The 22,134-nt window shown below is 40.8% G+C and overlaps 1 protein-coding gene across 1 annotated transcript in view; it reads right to left on the bottom strand.

The window, feature by feature from the left end:
- Positions 1-22,134, bottom strand: part of FRAS1 (Fraser extracellular matrix complex subunit 1) — a 436,686-nt gene that overhangs the window by 174,932 nt on the left and 239,620 nt on the right. The window contains exons 21-24 of the mRNA XM_077882614.1: positions 8,843-8,995; positions 8,457-8,603; positions 2,976-3,122; positions 4-144 (exon numbers count right to left, since the gene is read on the bottom strand). Coding sequence (XP_077738740.1) covers positions 4-144; positions 2,976-3,122; positions 8,457-8,603; positions 8,843-8,995 — 588 coding nt within the window. The remainder of the gene's footprint in view (positions 1-3; positions 145-2,975; positions 3,123-8,456; positions 8,604-8,842; positions 8,996-22,134) is intronic.

Here is a 22,134-nt window from a genome sequence, read left to right as displayed (position 1 = left end):
TACTTTTGCAGAGACCCAAGTCCCTGTAGAAGGACGGTGAGCACTGCTCCACACAGGCTCCGTCCTGGAGAACGTAGCCATCCATGCACTGCAGGCAGTCTGTCCTCAGGGGTCCGCTGCACGCATTGCAACTCCAATCACACTCTAGAAAGGAAGTCCATGTTAGATCACCTTCATCTGTCCACCCTCAGTCCCAGCAACTAAATTATGAGGACACCATCTGCAGTGACAAGGGGTAAAGTGAGGACAACATTCAGATGTCAGATAAATGAGCTCTAACGAGGTTTCTGCTTGTAGGAGCCTGAACTCCTCTCTGAGGTTTAGTGTTTCCTAATTATGTTAGACACGGGCATGTACAAGGATCACTCCATGCCTGTGCAGAGCCTGCTTGTCAGCAGGGCTGCTGAGGAGCCAGATTAACTTAATATTATTCCATGTGCCTCAGAGTTCTTTATTCCTGTGCCATGGTGTCTTCATGCAAAGCCTGCTCTATTACAGGGAGGGGCCAATTTGCCTCCACAAACCTAATCTGGACCTCGTCCAAATGCTCCGTAGGTAAGGGGATGTCAGAGACTCAACGAGGAATGCATCTGCTGCCTCCACCATCACCGGCTGCTTGATTCTCTACTTCTCAAAAATCAGGTGCTGACCCACCCAACAGAAAGAACCAATGATGTGAGAATTAAATGGCACATGAAGCAACTGTCCAGGAAGAAAGGGCTTACAGAAATAACAGAAGATCTCCTTAAAGCAGTAGAATGGACTCATTTACATGTTATGTAATGTTATCAATAAGCACCTTTCAGCACAGTGCTGAACGGTGGGTAGAAAGTGGGCAGACCCTGGCTTCAAGAGGCTTATGTGCCCATGGGTTCCAGCCTTGGATGTGCACCCATATAAGCCAGGAGGATTATTAGGTATACAGATTATTAGGCTCAACATAAGAACTATTAATGTTGTCTTGAGGACTGGGGCACAAGGAAACATGCATGTCAGGGCCACTACTGTTGTTTCTGTGCTTATGATTATTATAGTGGTTGTTACTGTTGCTGTGGTTGTTGAAGGCCCAGGCAATCCCTGCAGCCAGGACATTCGTGTCTGAGACCCAAAGTTCCAGCCAGTAAACTAAGTCCTTCATGTATGTAAGGTGGGACAATGCCACATGGTTAAGTGCTTGTGTTTTGAAGACAGCCAAGTCTCTACTGAAGCTATGGCTGAGCTACTATTTATCTACATCTCTTATATACCTCCCTTAAATTATTTGAGCATCAGTTTCCTTATCTGTAAGACAGATAAGAACAGTATCTATTTCATAAGGCTATTGTATAGATTAAACGAAGTGATGAATGTAAAGAAGTTAGCACAGTGCCTGGCACCTAGTAACAGATTAACAAATATTTTGCTGCCCAACTGTTTTTCTCAGAGAACATTCTGCACCCTCACTCCACCAACCATACCAGCTGAGAATAAGGAAACTTCTCATTAGTCACCTCTCTCTTTCTTGATGCAGTATTTCTAAGTCCCAAAGAAGCAGGTAAATGTGCAAGGCAGTACACATGCTTCCAAGAAGATATATAAAGTTAATCTCACTCATTTATTTGGTTGAATCAGTCCTGAGGGAGAATGACTAAAGTAGAGCCTTGAAAACTGCCAGCATAGTTGTGAAATCATTTACAACATGGAGGATTTGTGATAATCTTGTTTTTCACCGCAAATCGACAACCACTGTTTGGAAGGGGAAAAACTATAAAAGCTTCCGTGGTCTTGAGCACAGAGGCCACCTAAGTTGACAACGAGTAGGATCTCTTGGAAGGAGAATATGCAATTTTGCAAAGCCTTAAAACATCCCAAACTCACTTGACAGATGTTTGGCCTTCATATCTGAGGCCCAGCTTTTTGGGCAGAACTGGAGAGATGGGAGACAAGTGGAATAGAGGGATGGAGGAAGAAAATGGAAGAAAAGCAAGGAAAAGTCTGTTCTCCTTGCTGAGCACTGCCATTTAACGAGCATAAGCCCCAAGAATTCCAACCACTAGAAAACAAGGTACTAGGTTTCTGACATTGCCTCCTTACAAACTCCTCAAGCACAGGACTGTGTCTTTACTCACCTAAGTCTGTTAAACAGAGATGAACAATCAGATACAACCCCTATCTTTTTTTTAAGATTTTATTTATTCATTTGAGAGAGAGAGAAAGCACACAAGCAGGGGGAGGGACAAAGGGAGAGGGAAAAGCAGACTTCCCGCTGAGTGGGGAATATGATGCAGCGCTTGGTCCCAAGACCCTGAGATCATGACCTGAGCCAAAGGCAGATGTTTAACCAAGACACCCAAGCACCCCAATCTCTGTCTTCATTAAGCTTAGGTTCTAGCAATCTAGAGTTTTATATGCAAGTGCCTCTAGGTCCTAGGAAGGTAATGTAAATCTCTCAATAGGCCTGGTGTGATAAAAGAGGGAATGGTGGGGACTGTAGTGATCTGAACACACAACAGGGACAACCACTACTCATCTCCAACTGACTGCTGCATCGTGGAAATGCAAATCCAGTATTGCCAGATCACCTGACTTTTTCAAAAGAAACAGAAAATATCAATTTTTGTATATGAAGTCTTCTACATTTTAAAATGCATTAATTAAAAATTTTAAAACACTGTAACATTAGAGGGGCCAAAAAAACCCTCTAAGTCTTGGACCACATACAACCTGAATTTCTGGTTTGCCACGTCTGGTCTAGCTACTAAAACCTTGCACAATATCTGGCACATAGTGGGTGCTCAAAAATATTTTCTTAATAAAGTACATACAAAAAAAGGAAATAAATTGCATACATGCATTCATAATACATGATGATTTCTTGGTATCATTAAAGAAAGCTGAAACATGACAGTATTTTCCCAATGTGCAGGATTGGACACCTACAGTACAGGGAGATCACTGAGGAAAAGAATCATTGCACAGTTCTGGAAGAGCTTTACCTTTGCAGATCTTGGTGGAGAAGTCAAGAAAGTACTGTGGGGCACAGCTCTCATACTGACATTCCCCAAAGAGCAAGACCTTGTTTGGATCTCGGCAAGAGGTACAGCTGGCCTGTGAATCACAGCTTCTACAATCAGCATCACATGCTGAGGAGATAGGAAAAGAAAATGACCAGATAATTATCATTGCAAATACTGAAGTACTGATCAAACCTTGACAGATGCTACACAGGAGCAAAGCTCTGCTCCAACCTATGCTCTAATTGTGGCTCATAACCCTCCCCTGTGATCAACAGAAGCAGAAAACGTTATTCTTATTTTCCAGAGAAGATAAATTATAAATCCAAGAATGGAAATCCCACATCCAAGTTGCCCTGTGATTCAGCAACAGAATTTATACTTACTCCAAGATCTCTGAAATGACAGTCCAGAGATGTATTTGAACTTTACTTCTTAAGGAATCAAGCCCCCTATTGTTCATGTGGAGTCACATTTTTGAGTGATGCCAAGATTAAAATTAGACAACTACTTTATTGTGAAGCTCAGGAAATCCCATGTTTTAAGCCGCAAAAAACTTTAAGGAGGCCTGGCTTTCTGATTCACCCGGTTGTAATTCTCAGTAGCCGCTTAATTCAGGCACTCACGGATGATTTCCAAATCTGGTCATGCTTCCATCTTTCCTAACTTAACAACTGGCATTTCTGCATCTGTTCAGTTGTCTATGCTAGAAATTTTTGGGGCTATCTTGACAACCCCCCTTACTCTCATTCCTACCCCAATCACTCATTGGATCCCATTTATTCAAATTTTCCTACCTAATTCCCAGAACTTTATGCTTCTCTCTACATCCATACATGCCAATATATCCAAGCCATCATCATCTCCTACTAGACTACTGTCATAGCCTGCTAATTGACCCCTTTGCCTTCGATTTTCCATGTATCCACAAGAATGAATTTCTTAATTCATACTGCTCAGGTTTCAGAGGATACTTTCATCTATAAACTCATATCTTTCTTTAACCCCAGAAAATTTCCAGCCACCATTTCTGTAAATATTACTCCTCCATCACTCCCTCCATTCTTTCCACCCAGAAATATTAATACACATATTTGAATCCTCTCAATATAATCTCCAAGTCTCTTGTCTTTAACTCTTATTCTTCAGTGACTTCTTTAAGGTCTCCCCTGACTCTCCAGTCTAGAGTAAGTCTCCCTGTCACTGCTCTTATAGCACCCCAGACATTTCATTCATGCCATACATAATAATTTTCATTAAAATGATTATTTAACTTCTGTATCCTTTAAACTATTAAGCGTCATGAAAGCAAAGGCCAGGTTTGTTTCATTCCTTATAATAGTATCCAGCACCTGACTATTTATCTTTCATATTGTGGATGTTTAATAAACATTTGCACATAAATAAAAGAAGCCACATATTGTAGTTATATATTCAAGTACTAGCATCTCTGCCTCATTCTGAAATTTTCTCCAAGTACATATCAGAGGAAAAATCCAGAGAATGATCTAGAGTTTTAGAGTTTTAGATCTAGAGGATATCAAAATGTGTGGCACAGTGCAAGAAAATTACCTCCTGGTTAAAAAAAAAAAAAAAAAAAAGGAAGTCCTCTCATTTCAGCTATAAGAAATGTCATTGATATAAAATATTCATTAGATATGTAGATTGGTAATTAAAGATCTTAGAAGAATTCTAGACTGGATTTTCAAACAGATGGTTTGAGAATAATTTGAAAAGAATATTTTAATTTTTGGAAACTTATGTGAAATTAAACTTCTATCTTTTTGGCTAGAATTTTTACATATGCAATATCTTAATTTTAGCAAAGGGTTTGACAAAAATCTCAAAAATAAACCTGTAAATACAAAAATGAAGTGGTGTCTAGTGGTTGTAGGTGGATTTGAAAATGGTTGAAATGCATACTCAAAAAGTTATCAGTAAACCTTTGTAATTAGTAAAAGAAATGCCCTCAGTTGAATATTATGATGAAGTCTTAACTTTTTACTTGATGGACATTTTTATTAATAACTTTAATTAAAGCAAAGAAATCATGCTAATAATATCTACTTATGCCACATACACCTAATAAGATACACACATAGTCTAATTTCGCCAGCTAGAACAACTCACACTCAATTTTGGCTAGTTGAACAATAAGCTAAAAGTAATCCAATGAAATAAGCAAAACTCTAAAGTCCTGTGTTTATTTCCTGTAACTAATTGCATAAATAAAGGATACAGGAGACCTGTTCAGACGGTAGTTCCTATAAAAAATGATGCAAGAATTTTAGATGATTAAAAGATTAAAGGTGTGATATGGTTACTAAAGAAACAAACACAATCTTAAGCTGAAGAGCCTTCATATAACCTAAATGTCAGCTGGACCTCCCTGTACAGCTGCAAATGAAGCCCAAATGCCAATTCCTTAGCTTAGAGTGACAGGACAATGCCCTGCCAGATAACTGAGATAACTGTCTCAGTTTAGACAGGAAGATAACTGTCGTTTACTTCCTCAAGTGTCTGCATACCTTCTTATTCTTGAATCCTTCTATGCAATCTTTCATTGCATCTTAGAACCTCAAAGTATAATTCAACCCCTCTACCGGCTTCCGAAACAAATGGGTTCATGCCAAGCATTTTGAAATGTTAGAAGACTATATGGAGATTTGGAGGGATGCAGCAGTGTCACACCAAGGAGCAAGGAGCTTCCACCATGTCTATCTGAATCCTTCTTCCTCTTTCATTGAACCCCTCACCTCTCACCAAAGCAATCCACAAATGACCTTGTCTTAGTCAAAGCAGTTCTGCACATACCAATGCCCTTGGGTTCTCAGCTTCCATCTCCAAAGGAATGTGGGTAAGGAGCATTTTCTCTATCTTAGAATATTCAGACCACACATGGTAGTAATCAGGTTGGTGTGATTACGTCTGGAGTCCCAGGTGCAGTTCTCTGAGGTCCCGGACCCCAGAAAGTACCAAGAGGTCAGTGAAGACGGTGGTAAGTGGATCAGAAGCCAGTAAGGGAAGCAGAGATGAACTATAACTATCATTCATTAAGCGGTAAGGGACCTGACAGCTTATGAAGTCCACCTTCCCTCTTAAATAGGCCTGTTTTCTACTGCAGCTCAGAGAGGGTCATTCATTTCTGCTCAAACACTCTGTTGGCTCTAGTTTTGCCTGGAGAAGCAAAGAGCAAGTGGGAAATGATAGTTAATTTCAAACTATGGAAGGCAATCAGGTGAATGAGGAAAGAGACTTACTCTATATTGCTCTAGAGGGGAGTTCTAGGACCTATGAGCAAGAACTAAACATCTAAACAACTACCACCTCCTCCAATGGACTTGGCTTCCTTCCTCATCTGTAGAAGCCTCTGAAGGGGGAGTGAGAAAGAATCTCTGCATAGGGTACAAGGTCAGTTCTGGCCATCCTGGAGTTCTCCTCCTCACCTCTAAAGCACCATGGATTCAAGTACTGAGAACTTCATTTATCATCTCTTTTTTAAAGTTCCTGCTTCAACTGATTATTCTTGAATTTTAGAACGAGTATGTAACTTCTAAACGTTTCTGTAGCCAGAATCCAGACAGTTCTCCAGCTCTTACTTTCTTCTATAATATAGTTATTAATGCCTCCCCTTAATACTGGTTATATTTCCTTGAAAGCCCTTTACTGTACCATTTCTAAAATTGTCAGGCCTGTAATTGTCTATAATGATGAGTATTAGAAAGGAACATTGTTGATTTTTTTTTTTTTTTTTTTTTACATACTAGAAACTCAAGTATCCCAACTTAAGGGCATGCCTTATTCATCTCTGAAAGAATGAAACTTAAGCTTTAGCAAAGGACTAAGTCTAGGAGATTCTTAATTTAACTGAAATAGCCTACGAAATCCTATTTACGAGGTAGCATAACAAATGCATTTGTGTGGAGATCTCCTTGCACCAAGGCAAAAGCTTCTCAGAAAGAAGTATTTCAATGCAACATTTTTTTGTCAACTATACGTCATACAAAAGATTCTACTTTTTCTTTTGAACTTTTATTTCTGTGATTCCACTGCTATGAAGAGCCTATTTATCACTAAATCACTATTTCTCCACCAATACACTCTTGCTCTTGAACAGAACATGCAAGTATTTCATTCATGTCTCTTATGTTAGAGAATCTACAGATACTGGTAGACAGTCGATATATACTAAACAAAGTTTTTGTTATAAAAGCAAAGAAATTTTTCATGGGTCCAAAAAGGTTTTTGTTTCTTTTTTTTATCCCTGGTATCTCAATGGATGATGCAAAATGATGAATTCCACATAAATTCATTTCAAATGCAAATCTTTGCAAGCATCTCAGTAAACTAATAGTAGTATCTGTCTCTCTATCTATAAAAAATAAATATCTTTAACTGCTTGATTTGTCTATCATTCTGGATCATAATGATGACAACAACAATAACTAATCTATACTGATACTTATTCTGTGCTAGGGTCCATGCTAAGTGCAAGAGCATTAGATGTAGGTACCATTATAATTACCCTTTGACAGAAAAAAAAAAAAAAAAAAAACAAGGCCTCGCAGTTAATTCACTTGCTCAAGGTCACAAAGCTAGTAAGTGGCAGGTAGGATTTGAACTTCAGTCACACAGAGTCCAGAGCCCACCTTCCTAACCAGTCTACAATTCCTTCAATATGGTACTTCCTAGGACATAAAATTGAAATACCAGCACTGTATTTGTTAGCTATCATTTTCAAAAGGAAAAAAGTACAACAAATTTTTTTGCAAATGACACTTCAGTGATTGAAATAAAGTAAGCCACCTCAGCACATCTCAAAAAATATTCCTTCATCTGTGAAGGATTTTCTAATTTCTTTTCTACTCAGATTTGCACTTTCCTTAATTTATCCTAGCTCTTTATTTGTGCCTGACACAAGTAATTAATCATATTTTGACTTATTTGAGAAATAAGACATCAGTGCAAGTAACTCTCCTGCAAGACAAAACAATGATTATTTGAACAGAAACCGAATGCTTTGTAGCATGTCAAGCCTTGCACGTTGTCAATATTCAACAAATACACACAGAAAACAAATTAAATCCAGACAAGGGCTTGGGTCGCTGGTTGTGTACCAGAATGAGCTCCACTCCCTGCTCAGGATCTTGGAATTGAATTGCTAAGGATACAATAGGTCAATTTTTATCTTTTCAAGTGAGATAACCTGAGAACAGAGAAGCTAAATGACTGGCCTAAGATCATGCAGCTGGGCCTTGCAGAGGAGATCCCTAGCCTAGCCTTCCCAGTTAGACTGATGTCTGAGTTATGACCTGCTAATGGCATCCATATGCCTTTGTTGATTCACTTTATTTTATAAAGATAAAGGCTACCAAGTGAGATTATAGAAGCAAGAACTCTGTATTTCCTTCAATGACTCCAGAAGAGCAGGAAAGGAGAGAAAGTTCATTTTTAAAAACCTACGCTGACAAGTATGGCTGTCATCGAGATAGTGCCCTGGGAAGCAGGCAGTGGTGCAGGTGCCCAGGTGGGACAGGACAAAGTTGGCATCACAGGAGGTGCAGGAGAAGGGTCCTGTGCTCTGGCACGTTCTGCAGGAGGGGTGACATTCTGCAGAGGGAAAAGAGACACAGAGAGAACCTACGTAGCCAAACTCCTTTCCAAAGCAGCCCAAGAAGCATTCGTAAAAGCCCGCCCTGCGACCATTAGCTGATCTGGTTTATTGTCCCATGGAGAGCTTCCTGCCTCCTCCCTCCCTCTGTCTCTGGAAGTTCAAATCTTCTCTCACTACTGCCCCCAAAGAGAAGCTCACAAGGCACCGCCAGGTCCTGCGACCGGCACTTACTCACTTTGACAAGCTCCTCTCTCCGCGTAGTATCCGGAAGGGCAATCGGGAACACAGTGGTCACCGAGCAGCAGGTACCGAGCGTTCTGGCAGCGGAGGCAGGTGCTGCCGGGATCGTGGAGGTGAGCGGTGCAGCGTCGGCACAGACGATGGCAGTCTGCAAGGGGCGGGGGGCACACAGAAGGCACAGGCATGAGTGCGCCAGGTCTCAGCACCACACCAAAGGGCAGAAGGGACTGCAACTACTCTTGTGGCAGCGCAGAAGGCGGGAGAGTAGCCCAAGGGCAGGACATCTCAGGAAACAGGGGTACAGATGTGGGACCTGTATAAGCGGGGCGTTTGAGGTCTTTAGCAAATGGCCAGGCCAGGCACGGCTATTACATTTTCATCTCTTTTCAATGGAACGACCTTCAAGTACTAGGGCAGCACCAGATAGACTCTTGCTAGCATAGAATTGTCAGACTAACAGCAATGGTCCTGCCAATCCTACCAACATTTCCCCCAAGAGTTCGGGGAACTGGAGCCCAGCATGCCCCTATTCACAGTGCTCCTAAGGGGGATGCGGTGCCCTCCACAAGCTGCCTTGCCAGGACTTTGGCCTTCCAGAGTCAGCATACCAGCCTCAGGTGTCGATACGGAGTGGGCTGAGTTGCTGGAAAATGTTCGTCTTCAAATAGAGGTAAAGTTACAAAGAAGAGTTGTCAGCTGAGAAGTCATTTTCATGCCCCAATACATAATTCACAGAAGCTCTATTGTATGAGTTGTGATTCAAGCTCTAAGACAAATCACCTGGTACTCTGTCTGGTCTCTCGTTCTCACCCATATAATAGTCATTCTTTCATTCAGGAACCTGACTGTGTGCACCCCCCATTATGGTGAAAACATCCTCTGCCTCATTTTAAGTGGTAATTGCCCTTCAAGTCTTGTTTATCATCCTCTACCCCAAAGATGGAAGAAAATCCACAAATCCTGAATTACCCACCAAAATGGAAAAGGAATAAAGGCCTAGGAAATGGAAAGTTAGAGCTCTAACCACAGGCCTTTCCGTCTTTCCCTGGAGGATTCAAAGCATTCTTTGCACTTGCTAATGCACCACTCAGGGACCAGAGATGTCTTGTTTGGTTCAGAGTCTTAAAGAAAGAGATTGTGATCTTGAGCAATATTTAGGTTAAAAAATCCTTGTCAATAAAACGGAACAGCCTGTTCTCCGAAATCTGTTAAAATAGGTCTTTATACCTTCAGTGATAGTTTTTAATTGCTGACCACCTGAGACATGTTCCCTGCAGAAGTGGATCTCAGACCCACACCCGTGCCACTCATCCCCAAGAGAAGCCATCTGGGGATCAGCACAGCAACTCCAGAAATTGAGCCAAAAGTGTCCTCCCCAAAATGAAGAGGGCACATAAATGAACAGCCCCTGCCCCTTCTCTGAACTTTGGGAGTTTCACATTATGGGCAGCCTTTTGCTCGTATTAGGAGCAATTCTTGATCTCCTAAGAGGCAAATCAATCCTCATTACAGACCTTCAGGAAATAATAAAGGAAAACGATGACTGTATTGAGGGCAAGAGGATAAGTGGGCTACTTCCCCCGACTTAGTGTAAGGTTTCCACACAATGTTCTCTTTTTTCTGCGCCCTCCTCACAGTGCCGGGAGCAAAAGGGGGGATTCCAAAAGCTCCAAAAGTTTCTGGTTCAAATTGTGGTGATCATATTTTATGATTACCTGAATAAGTGGCCACGTGCTAGGGGTGGAAACCTGAAAAACATTACTGATTTAAGGCTCCATTATTTGAAAAGTCGCAGCCTCTTCCTCTTTCAAGCCAGCACTTACAGAGAATTCTGGGCTCAGGCATGCATCAACAAGATCTGCAGGTGTTCAGTGGTATAAAAACTAGTTGCATCTAACTGCAGCTTTCTCTAGTGTGCAATTAGAGGAATGAAAAAGAATAATCACCAAGGGGATGCTCTGAAGAGAAAGTAAGAAGATCTCTGGAGTACTTTGTAGGTACAATAATATTTATGAATCTATCTGATCTTGGGGATCTCTAGAAGCTGCTGAAATGAGTGTAATGTGCATTAATTACTTCTAAAGGAAGCTAGAGCTAGGCCATGGATGCCCCTTCCCACTCTCATGGCAGCTGCTTGTAAACCCTCACTCCTCATCTCCAGGCACCACCCTCCACCCCCTCCCAGGTTATTCTATCTTCTCCATTCAGCCCCTCAAGCACAAACACCTTCAAGTCCTTCCTTCCTGTCAGCATCAAAACATCTTTCTTAACCCATTTTTATTTCATTTCTTCTCCTCTCACAGGATGAAATGGCTAATCCCTCCACCCACATTCCTGATCCAGTTTTCAACATTATTAGAACATTATTTCAGCATTATTGCATCTTTTATCCTATCTTTTTTTTCACTCCCCTTGACTTCAACCAGAGCATTACAGGGCTCTGCATTACCAACGCCTCCAAAGCTTTTCTCTCTTGCCTTACCTTCACCACCCAGCTTCCCTGCCTCCCTAACTCCACAGCTTGCTGGGATCTTCTTTCAACTTCCAGGAGCCTGCTGTGGTATTGCCTTGAGAAGGTCTCTGACCAAATCTAATGGCTTCCTCTAATTCCTTTTTTTTTTTTTTTTTTCTAATTCCTAACCTACTGGAGATCTCTGCAATACATGACACTCCTGTTTGCCTTCCTCCTTGATGCGCCTGTCTTCTTTTAGTAAGTTTTACCCTGGTGCTCTTCATGGCCAGGTCCTTGTCCTCCACCACTGACTGCCTGATACATGTAGAGATTCCTTACAACCCTCGCCTTCTGCCATCCTCCTAATCGAGTCTCTTTCTCTAAAGAGACTAGACAGAGCTGTTTGCATCGTATTTTGGTATACAGCTACTAGAAGCCAATGGAAAGAACTTTAGCAGTCTTAGAGACTCCAAAATTACTCAAGGCCTTTGCTTCTCTTCATGCCTCCATATCTCCTTCAAGCCTTAAGAAGGCATCACATCAATTGCCAGACACATCTATCACACTGCATGATGGAGTACCGGGAAGCACGGAGAAATCAATAAAAGACGCCTGAAGATATAAAACAATCAACTGCAGGTTGCCCGAAGCATCACATTAATGCAAGGAAGTTTAAAGTTTTACCTTACAAACAAGACTATAACTACCCAAGTCTGGATGTTGGACTCCCTCTTTTTATTCATGACCTGTATTAGTTCCTTATTCATTCATCCATGGTTTAAAAAGTCTTACTGAACACCTAACCCTATGAACAGATTCATTCCAAAACAACAAGCTAAGTGATCCCATGTTAATGCATTCATGCAACCTCTCTTCCCAACTCTCTCATTTACAAGCCCCCAATGGAAGACCACTTAAATATGCTCTGAAATCCTGCTCTTAAGACAATCTGAAGGTTGACTGACTTTTCTTAAACCAATCAGAAAAGAAAAATAAATTCCTAAAACCTAGGTAACACCTCTGTCTTGAGAGCTTGAAGTCAAAAATCTCTTCATAGGAGAGAATTCTTTGGGAGAGCTCAAAATGAGTAATGGTGTTCAGGGAAAGAAGCCAGAAATCAAAGCTAAAAAGGGCTTAAGGATTGCTACCTGTGTTCTAACCTATAATCAGAAAAGTATAGTTCCTTAGAGCAGACTACAGAACCCAGGTGGGACAGGCTACAAGTGGCCAGTCCCACTGGGTATCACCTGTAAGCAAGCTTCAGGCTCAAGTCTGGGGGCCACTGAAATCTTCTGCCCAGAAGAGGGGTTGAGTGTGGCCCAGATAAGAACCTTGAAATTTTGTTTTTCTGAATACAAAGTGAGCCATGGAAGAAAATATGAAAAACATTTTTACAAAGTATAAATAAACATAAAAACCATCCTAAGTAGCCTTTTCAGAGTAACTGACCACTAACATTGATATTTTTCTCTTAGTTCTTTTTCTATATAATTTTACATACATGACTTTTTACATAGATGAGATTATATTAAATGTCATATAATATTTTTTGACTCAATACCATCAGCATTTCCATACATCATTAGGAACTTTTTGTAAACATCCCTTTAGGAACTATATAATATCCCAGCCTTGAATAAATAAACAAGAAATTTACCATTTTTCATATATAGTTGGCCCTTGAAAAATCAAGGGTTGGGGCGCTAACCCCCTGCACAGTCAGAAATCTATGCATAACTTTCGGCTTCCCCCAAAGTTAAGTACAATTAGCCTACTATTGACTGGAAGCCTATTGATAACCTAGTCAATTAACAAATATTCTATAAGTGATATGTATTATATACTGTATTTTTACAATAAAGTAAGTTAGAGAAAATGTTAAGAAAACCGTAGGAAGAGAAAATATATTTATAGTACTGTACTATATTTATTTTTTTAAAAAATCTACAATTTAAGTGGACCCAAACAGTTCAAACCTGTGCTGTTCTAGAGTGAACTGTTTAAACATTTACTTCCAATTTGTTCACTTTTATAATTAAGGCCCTGGTAAGACCTCTGTGCATTTTAGATTAGTTCCCAAAAGACATTGTCAAGAATGCAATTCGTAGGGGATCCTTGGGTGGCTCAGCAGTTTAGCACCTGCCTTCGGCCCAATGTGTGATCCTGGAGTCCTGGGATCAAGTCCCACGTCAGGCTCCCTGCATGGAGCCTGCTTCTCCCTCTGCCTGTGTTTCTGCCTCTCTCTCTCTCTCTCTCTCTCTCTCTCTGCATCTCTCATGAATAAATTTTTTAAAATAATGCAATTTGTATTTTTTTGTAAAGATTTTATTTATTTTAGGGGAGTGCAGGAGTTGAGGGAGAGGGAAAGAGAAACCCATGCAGACTTTGTACTGAGCATGGAGCCCAACATGGGGCTCAATCTCATGAGCCTGAAATGATGACCTGAGTTGAAAGCAAGAGTCAGACGCTTGACTGACTGCACCACCAACACAGCCCAATTCATATTATTATTATAGCTCATTTATTGAGCTCAGAATATATATCAAACACTATACTAATCATTATAAATGCATAATCTCATGCACAGTTTGCAAAGATGAAGTAGCTGATGTTATCATCCCCTATTAAAGATGAAGAAATGGAGACTCAGCAGTTAAGTCATTTGCTCACACATGTCACATCCACACTGATTCCAGAGCATATACTTTTAGCCACTACAGGCATGAAAAAAAAAAAAGTAAAATTCTTAATAGGTATTACAGATTCCATTCCAGGAAGTTCATATCAGTTTACATTTCCAAGAGTCACTCATGAGACTGTTTCCTCATAACTCTGCCTGCACTAAGGAACTGAAAAGTAGTAAAACAATCTTAATTTGGTTGGTGAAAACTGCAATTACATTGTTGTTTACATTTATATTTCTTTTATTATAAGTGAGGCTGAGCATTAAAAAAAACTTTCAAACAACAAAAATGTTCAAATGTCTACTATAGTCAGACAGCTTTCAGTACGGTCAGAAAAATAACCCTGGATATATAATGATAATTGAGCATGAAATATGTGTTATCAGACAATAATTTGAGATATCAACCAATGAGTTTTTTCTCATGCACTGTAAATAACTGTCCCCATTGAACCAGGAAGCATGAGCCATCATGTGCTCCCAGAGAAAGTTACCAGAATGAGATCTAAAAGATACCAAATTTATAGGGCTGAGGGAACAGATGAAAGATGGAAGAAAAAACATACTTGAATGTGCCTTGGAGCTAAGAGACCCAAACCCTCCACCACCACTACAACCCCTACACTCCCCTTTCCTGTACCCCAGCCCAGAAAAACCCTTCAATCTGGAGAGTAAGAAGAGGCAGAGAGACCATTCACTTTACCCTTGCCCTCCCTTCCCAAGGAACAGGTTGGAGCCAGCCAAGTGGAATATTCAACAATCCAACAGTAAAGTGGACTTGTGCTTCTTGCTTGAAAAAGGGTTTTCTCCAAATTGAGACCTGCGTCACAGGCCAATAGAGAATGTGGAGAATAATAAGATGCAGGACTGCCACAAGAGCATTACGAACATTTTGTAAAATGCGAAGGGGTAAGTACCAAGGCACCGTGTAAGTCTGTCCCAGGGGTCCCCACTCAGTCTAGGAGACAGGGAAGGCCTTCTGGATAAGGTGGAGCCATGAACCCTGAATGGGGATTAGCTGCAAGAAAAGCTGGGCAAGGTGGTGACAGGGTTTGGAAAGGGTCCCAACAAGGGGGAAAGCTTAGGCAAAAAGCCAGCAGCCCAATTTCACAGGATACAAAACAGGATGCCTTCACGTAACTGAGTAAAGTTCAAGACGGTGGGATCTTGAAGAACATACAAAAGAGCCACTCAGGACCTGACTGAACCAATTGTAGAATACCCTAAAAGGAAGCACGTGTTGTATCCTAAAGGCGATTGGGAATGGGCTTGTATATGTATGTGTTCTTCATCAGTCTATTTACAGAGGTCTCTATGTTTTTATTACAGATTTAAATGAGAAACTGTGGTATTGAAGGTAACTAGTGATGAGAGAAGACATGAGAACCATAGCAAAGAACCAACAATCCAAGAAAACTCTGACATACAGCAGCTCTACAGAACCTTGCTGGGGAGGGGTCAGGGATCCCTACTATTTCCCCTCCTTCCCTCCATTATGCCTAGAAGACCATCTCTGTTAATAATATCCTGATGCTGAACTGTTCTTATGAGGCTTGTGCTAGACTAGACATATGAAGTATACTATAACATAAGTATACAAAAGCTATCAAGACCAGGAAATGAAGATCTTAGGTTTCCCTTGAGAAGGAAGGCCAACATACCAGTAGTTTGTCTTTCAGGCATGACCTGGGAAGACCTTTCACAAATTCCAAAATACCTTTAAAAATTAATACAATGTAGGATTTGGCCAAATCAGGAGTAGCTAGTAGGGCCCCCACCTATTTGTTGAGTGAAAGAAAAAAAAAAAAGGCTATTGGAGTCAAAATACCAGGAAATTGTAGGGAATTTGGAGGCTCATGTGGATTGCACCTCCTGGTTTACATAATCCACTTCAAACCAAGAGAAAGGGCACCACTTGGCTATGTGTGTGACAATTTACTACTGTCTTGTCGGTAGAATTTGAGATAATGACAAGAGAAATATCTCCATGGCCAAATGTATTTTTTAATTATACACTCTAAACATAATTAAGAGGTGGCATGAACCCCATCTTCAGGCACTGCAGGGGATGACTGTGTGTCCCGGGGGGAATGTTCTGACACCAGTCACTTCATGCGTAGTGAAATCCATAAGAGTATTTTCTAAAAATTAAGCTGATTTGGAGGCAACTCTTGCGTTTTTCCTGGTAGGTGGCAACTGCCTGACAAATCCTAATTCCAATCTTTGCTGGACCCATGCTGTAGGAGCACAACTGTCAGAAATCGTGTCCTTAATATGGCAGCAGTATTCACAGAGAGGCCAACAAAGCACAGAGGAGTTCCCCTTTATATAATCCTCCTCACCTCACCTTCCGTGCCCATCCCCCTCTTCAGGTGACATTTGGAACAATTTCACATGATACACAAGAGGAAGTTTATACTGTTACTGCTTAATTTGAACCAGGGCTGCAGTTACTATAATAGGGGAATTGAGTTTCCAACCCACCAATCTAACAGCAGAGGCTGGATTAACAAGGATTAACATCCCATCCTAAAAGCCCCATCTGTAAGGTAAGGCATTTGCATCTGACCTTACTGTCTGTAATCAAACAAGGGGGCTAACCTCAAATATGTCTAAATGGTGAGTGTGTATCCATTAATTGCTTAAAAATAGCGCCTATTCTGGAGGCCTTCTCTCTGAGTCCTAGCATTGCTACTAAGTAAATCCTTATTTGTCACCATTTCAATTACAGTGAAGAGTCTTTAAATATAAGACTCATTAAGGGTGACAAGGAAAGAAGAGAGACTCAGGATATGTTTTTGCATGGCCTGTTTCAGATTACTGGTATATAATAAGCATGTGGTAGAGGGAAGGGCAGATGGAATTCAAGTTGTTTGTACTTGTGCCCACTTGCTAACGAACCCAGTGAACTGGCACTTTAAACAAACAAATTAATGAACACAGTACAAGGGAGACTGGAAATGGAGTATTAGCTTGGGCTGAAATAAATACATTTCTCGTTTTTAAGCCAGCAGAGGATTCCATTTGTTTTCTAAATGTTCACAGCATGCAGACATGCTAAAAATTTAAATAGCTAAAAATATAATATTTTGACTCAGCAGCTGTAAGACCTCTAATATGTCACCCTGCAGCTGTAAGGAAATTACATGTGGTCATCACTGTGTGATGCTTTCTTCAAATCACAAAGGCTCTGCTTCGAGGATCAGTGAGGATTACCAACAATGATGATGGATGGGAGCACACGGCAGTGAAAGGACTTATTTCATGTCTTTGGAGCAAAGTCAAAAAACCTTGAAGATATTAAAGTAAATGTGTATTGTGGAAGCAATGGTTTTGGATGTTGCTTTTATGGGGCAGCGACTCCTTAGCAGATAAATAATGACCTATAAAGACAAATTTAGACACACAGTGAGTTTTTAATAATGTCCTGTCAGTCGATTAGGTTCTTAATGCAACCACATTAAATGCGTTTGGAAGCAGTTAAAATAATCAGCACTTGTGCCCGTTCCTCATCAGGCAAAAAAGAAATGATTTCATACTGGAGTTCAAGGCTCTTAAACTGCATATAGAATTTGAATTCTGATGCCACTTTTACAGTTGATGAGGTACTGCCTGTGAGATAGGACAGAAGAAACCCAGAAAATAACATACAGAGGGAGAAGAGAAAGAAGTGCCCTGTCTTTCCCCTATGATTGCTTTGTCCTAGCCCACCAGGGAGCTCTTACAAACCACGTGTTCTTTCTGCAGCAGCGAGAGCTAGTGCCAGATGTACAAGCAAAACCTCTCTGCTCAGTTGGTGCCAGTTCTTGCTGCCAACCAGGGGTCATGAGCACCACTCCTCTGTGTATATCAATGCCTCCTACCTCACCTTCCAGCAGTTTACGTCCTACTGTTGGTTTTACCTCCAAAACAGGAAAACATTTCACTTCAATGAACATTTAGGGAATGTCAGTTGGGTGTGAGACGCTATGAAGTTTCCACAGGAGACAGCTTTGAGTCAGACTCAGCATCTTCCCTCGAGATGTTCACAACAGGGTCTACAGGAGGAAAGCCACACCTAAAATGTAACAGGTGTCTTCAGAGGACCAGAGAATATTTTATCCAAAGAGAATAAGAAGGAAAAAAAACAACAAACAAACAAAGAGAATAAGAAGGACTTGAACTTTGTGAGATGTGGCAGTGATCAGATTGTGGAATAGGGCAGGGAAGGCACAGGGTTAACTCAACTGTTTTCAATTATGCCGACTGAAAAATCAGCAGTGAGCAGGTAAATAAATTCAGAAGATGGAAGGAAAGGACTTGGTGGGTTAAGGGGAATGAAGATGGGGTTTTTCAGTATGGTGTTCCTACGGATTAGATGTCTAGGAAGTAGACAGGTAGAGAGTCTGGAGGTGACAATCCCATAGGTACTCCACATGGACTCCAAGGAGAAAACAGAAATAAGGACTGGTTTGAGGCTGTAAGAGGTGTCCCCGTCCCAAGGAAAGGGGCTGGGTGGGGTCAGGGAAGAAGGAGGATGAAATCAGTAACAGAAGACGAAATAACTGACTGGCAAAACCAGCCCCTGAAGGTGATGTGCCCTCAAGCTCAGGTCACAGACTGAGGAGCCAGGGTGTGGGGACTCCTTTCCCAAAGTAAGGAATGAAGAAAAAGTGGTATTTAAGAGAAGAAGCAGAGCCACTTGAGGAGAAAAGGTGAGGAAGGTTTTTTGTTCTTTCTCAGATTATGCTATTCTTTCAAATGAGAAAGAAAGCAGAGATGTGAACTGATCTGAATGAGATTTGAGTCAAGGGGAGGTATGGACAGCATGTAAGGAAAGGCACAGTGGGCCAGATGACGAAGCCTGAAGAGAGCTGTAAATAATATGACTACCAAGCAGCAGAGAAGGTCTTACTGGACCTAAATCAGGAAATGGAAGCCAGTGACACATGCTCAGCCATGTGCCCTCTGAAGAGACACTGCTTCCGTGCCTGGCTCTACCACTTGTTAGCTATGAAACAATGAGTAAGTTGGTTAATATCTCTCATCTCAGTTCTCCTGGGCTATAAGAGATACTACTAATCATCCAAGGCTAGTGGTCAGGATTAAATGAGATAATATATGTGAGGAGCTGGCACACAGTAAATGCTCAATAAATATTGGCCATTATTAATTATCTGCAGTAGGCCCAGTTGGAACAGACACTGGTACTGGTCATCATGCCTATGTCTAAGTCACTATTTTTGCCTAGAGGATGTAAACCACAGAGATTTACAATTTACATGCATGTAAGAAATGTAAGTAAGTACAGCCATAGCAATCTTGCCATCTTTAGTACTGAGAGGATGACCCATGGGTCTAAATTCAGTTGTGACCTTAATTTAAGCAGGACTTGTGGTTCTTATGAAGACAACAGCAATCCTGACTGCACTGGAAGCCCTGCCACGTTGAAAACTTGGAAGTAAGGTCTTTCTGTAAGGTAATATATCGTTCAGTAAAAGCCACATGAATATAGTTCTTTTTAGTTTAGGAAGGCACAATTTAAGCAGAGGTCATGTCCTTTTTTTTCTGGAAGGTAAAGTAAAGAAACACCTTGGAATATTCAATCAACCTTTGTTAGACAATGTAGTCTCTTAAATAAAACACAAATTGGGAGAACAAGGAAGAGACAATCACTGAAAGTTCTGTAGAGAGATTGGATATACAATTCACAGTTCAAGCAATAGGAGATAGGGTGACAAGATGAGGAATAAGAAAGTACATTGCCAAAAAAGAAGATAAGGAAAATAAAGTAGCAAGTGTTTAAAGAAAAAAAAAAGACACTAGAAAATTGAAAAAATATAGATAGAAGAATTGGACCAGACGGAATGAGGTGGGAGGTGAACAAAAAAGAGATAAGAAGCCATAAATGGATCACGCTAACAAGAAAGATCCTTAATATAATTACCATGCAAAGCATTAGAAGGGGAGTTTAGTCATCATTAGGATGTCAAATTCGAGTCACTCATTTACTCAGCATTTTTTGAATTACCATCAATGTGCTAGTCAGTCAGTGCACTGAGAATTCCCACATATTAAGAATTCCCATCTCTAAAAGGACAAACATATGGTCTCATTCATTTGGGGAATATAAAAAATAGTGAAGGGGAAAGTAGAAAAAATGAGTGGGAAATATCAGAAAGGGAGACAGAACATGAGAGACTCCTAACTCTGGGAAACGAACTAGGGGTGGTGGAAAGGGAGGTGGGCGGAAGGTGGGGGTGACTGGGTGACGGGCACTAAGGGGGGCACTTGATGGGATGAGCACTGGGTGTTATGCTATATGTTGGCAAATTGAACTCCAATAAAAAAAAAAAAGAATTCCCATCTCTACAGGAAAGGATCTTGGGATGATCACATGAAAAGATAAACGAGAAAATGTTTTGAAAAGTATAAAACTCCACAAACATACCAGTATTCTTACAGACAATAACATGAGAAACAGACCCAGTCCCAGCTGAAACCTTGGATCTCCTACTCAACTTCTAGTGAGCTGAGTAGAAATCCATGGTGATCCTCTTTTGGAGGATCACTGTTAATATTAAATGGCAAAATATAAAAAATGAAATCTTGCCATTTGCAACGATGTGGATGGAATTAGAGGGTATTGTGCTAAGTAAAATAACTCAATCAAGAAAGACAATTATCACATGATTTCACTCACATGTGGAATTTAAGAAACAAAACAGAGGATCATAGGGGAAGGGAGGTAAAAATAAAAGATGAAATCACAAACCATAAGAGACTCTTAACTGAGGGTTGCTGGATGGGAGGTGGGTGGGAGGGGGAGGTGGGGATGGGCATTAAGGAGGGTAGGGGATGAGATGAGCACTGGGTGTTATATGTTGATAAATCATGTAACTGATAAATCACTAAACCTTTGAAACCAATGATGCACTATATATTGATAAATTGAATTTAAGTTAAAAAAATAAGTGGCAAAATGCATTCAAAGCAATTAGCACAGCACTTGTCACATATTAAACCCACTGAACAGTCACCTATTATTAGATCCCACAAAAAGATCACTCACAGGGAATATGATCTAGTCAATGCCAAATACTAGGTAATTGGTAGAAACAATCAGCACACTAGGAATTACAGTGTGGGAGATGCCAAGAGGAAGCTGGTCCTAGAAGGGAAGGGATGTAAGCCAGGCCATGGGGAATGGATGAGCAGGATTTTGATGATCAAAATAAGGTAGTAACTGCTACACGTTTATAGTAGTGTATACCTCTTACCTTCCTTTCAGCTTGCAGCCGCAGGAACAGCTACAGCAAGATGTAGAGCAGTGCCAATGCACCTGCCCCACGTGCAGAAGCTGCTGTGAAACAAGAACTGGCTCTCACCTCTGGCTTCAAGTCACTGTGCGTGGAGGCAGAGAGCTGGTACGCAGCTCACATGAGGCTCCTTTCCAGCTCCGTAATACGTTCAACCTGAACTGGGGTTTTCATTGCTTGATGTTGCAGTTGCATCAGCTTATTCCAAAATGAACATTTGTTGCTCTTTTAATTTGGGCATTTCAACTTCTCCACCATTTTTTAGGGCCCCATCTTTCAGAAATTATGACAATAAATGGGGGAAAGTCATGGAAAGGACTTAAAGTTTTCCTCTTATGATTTGGAAGAAAAATGTTAACAGGTTTTCTAATTAGTCAACAAATGGCTTCCACTCAGGTTCAGAGAACAAACACTTCTCAGACCCGACACTGGAAGATAAGTACTGATTACTCTTCAGTGCTCTCAACAAGCAAGAGAGTAGCAAACCTGAGCCTCCTTAGTGACCCTCTCTGCTTGCCCAGAGGATGGAAGGAAGAAGGAAGGAATAAGAAAGGAAGGGATGAATGGAAGGAAATCCATAATCTGAGTATTGGTTCATTATTTTATTTTACCTTTAGGGAGTGCCAATAAATTGTCAAATATATTAAAATCATTGCAGGGCTTCCCGAAGATTGTTCTGAAAACCACTGGTTAGCTCTGAGAGGCTATAACAAATAAAGGGAAAGGGTCTACAATGAAATGTTTGAGCAACGATATTCAGCCTCCTTCATCTTAGAGATTCACAATGCTCATCTGTTTGCTTAAGGTCCTAAGAAATTCTGCAGTAAAGAAAGGTGCTTAACTTCATTTAACCA

Source organism: Canis aureus, chromosome 33 (genome assembly GCF_053574225.1).
Source record: "Canis aureus isolate CA01 chromosome 33, VMU_Caureus_v.1.0, whole genome shotgun sequence".
NCBI lineage: Eukaryota > Metazoa > Chordata > Mammalia > Carnivora > Canidae > Canis > Canis aureus.
This window is presented reverse-complemented; position numbering and strand designations above follow the sequence as displayed.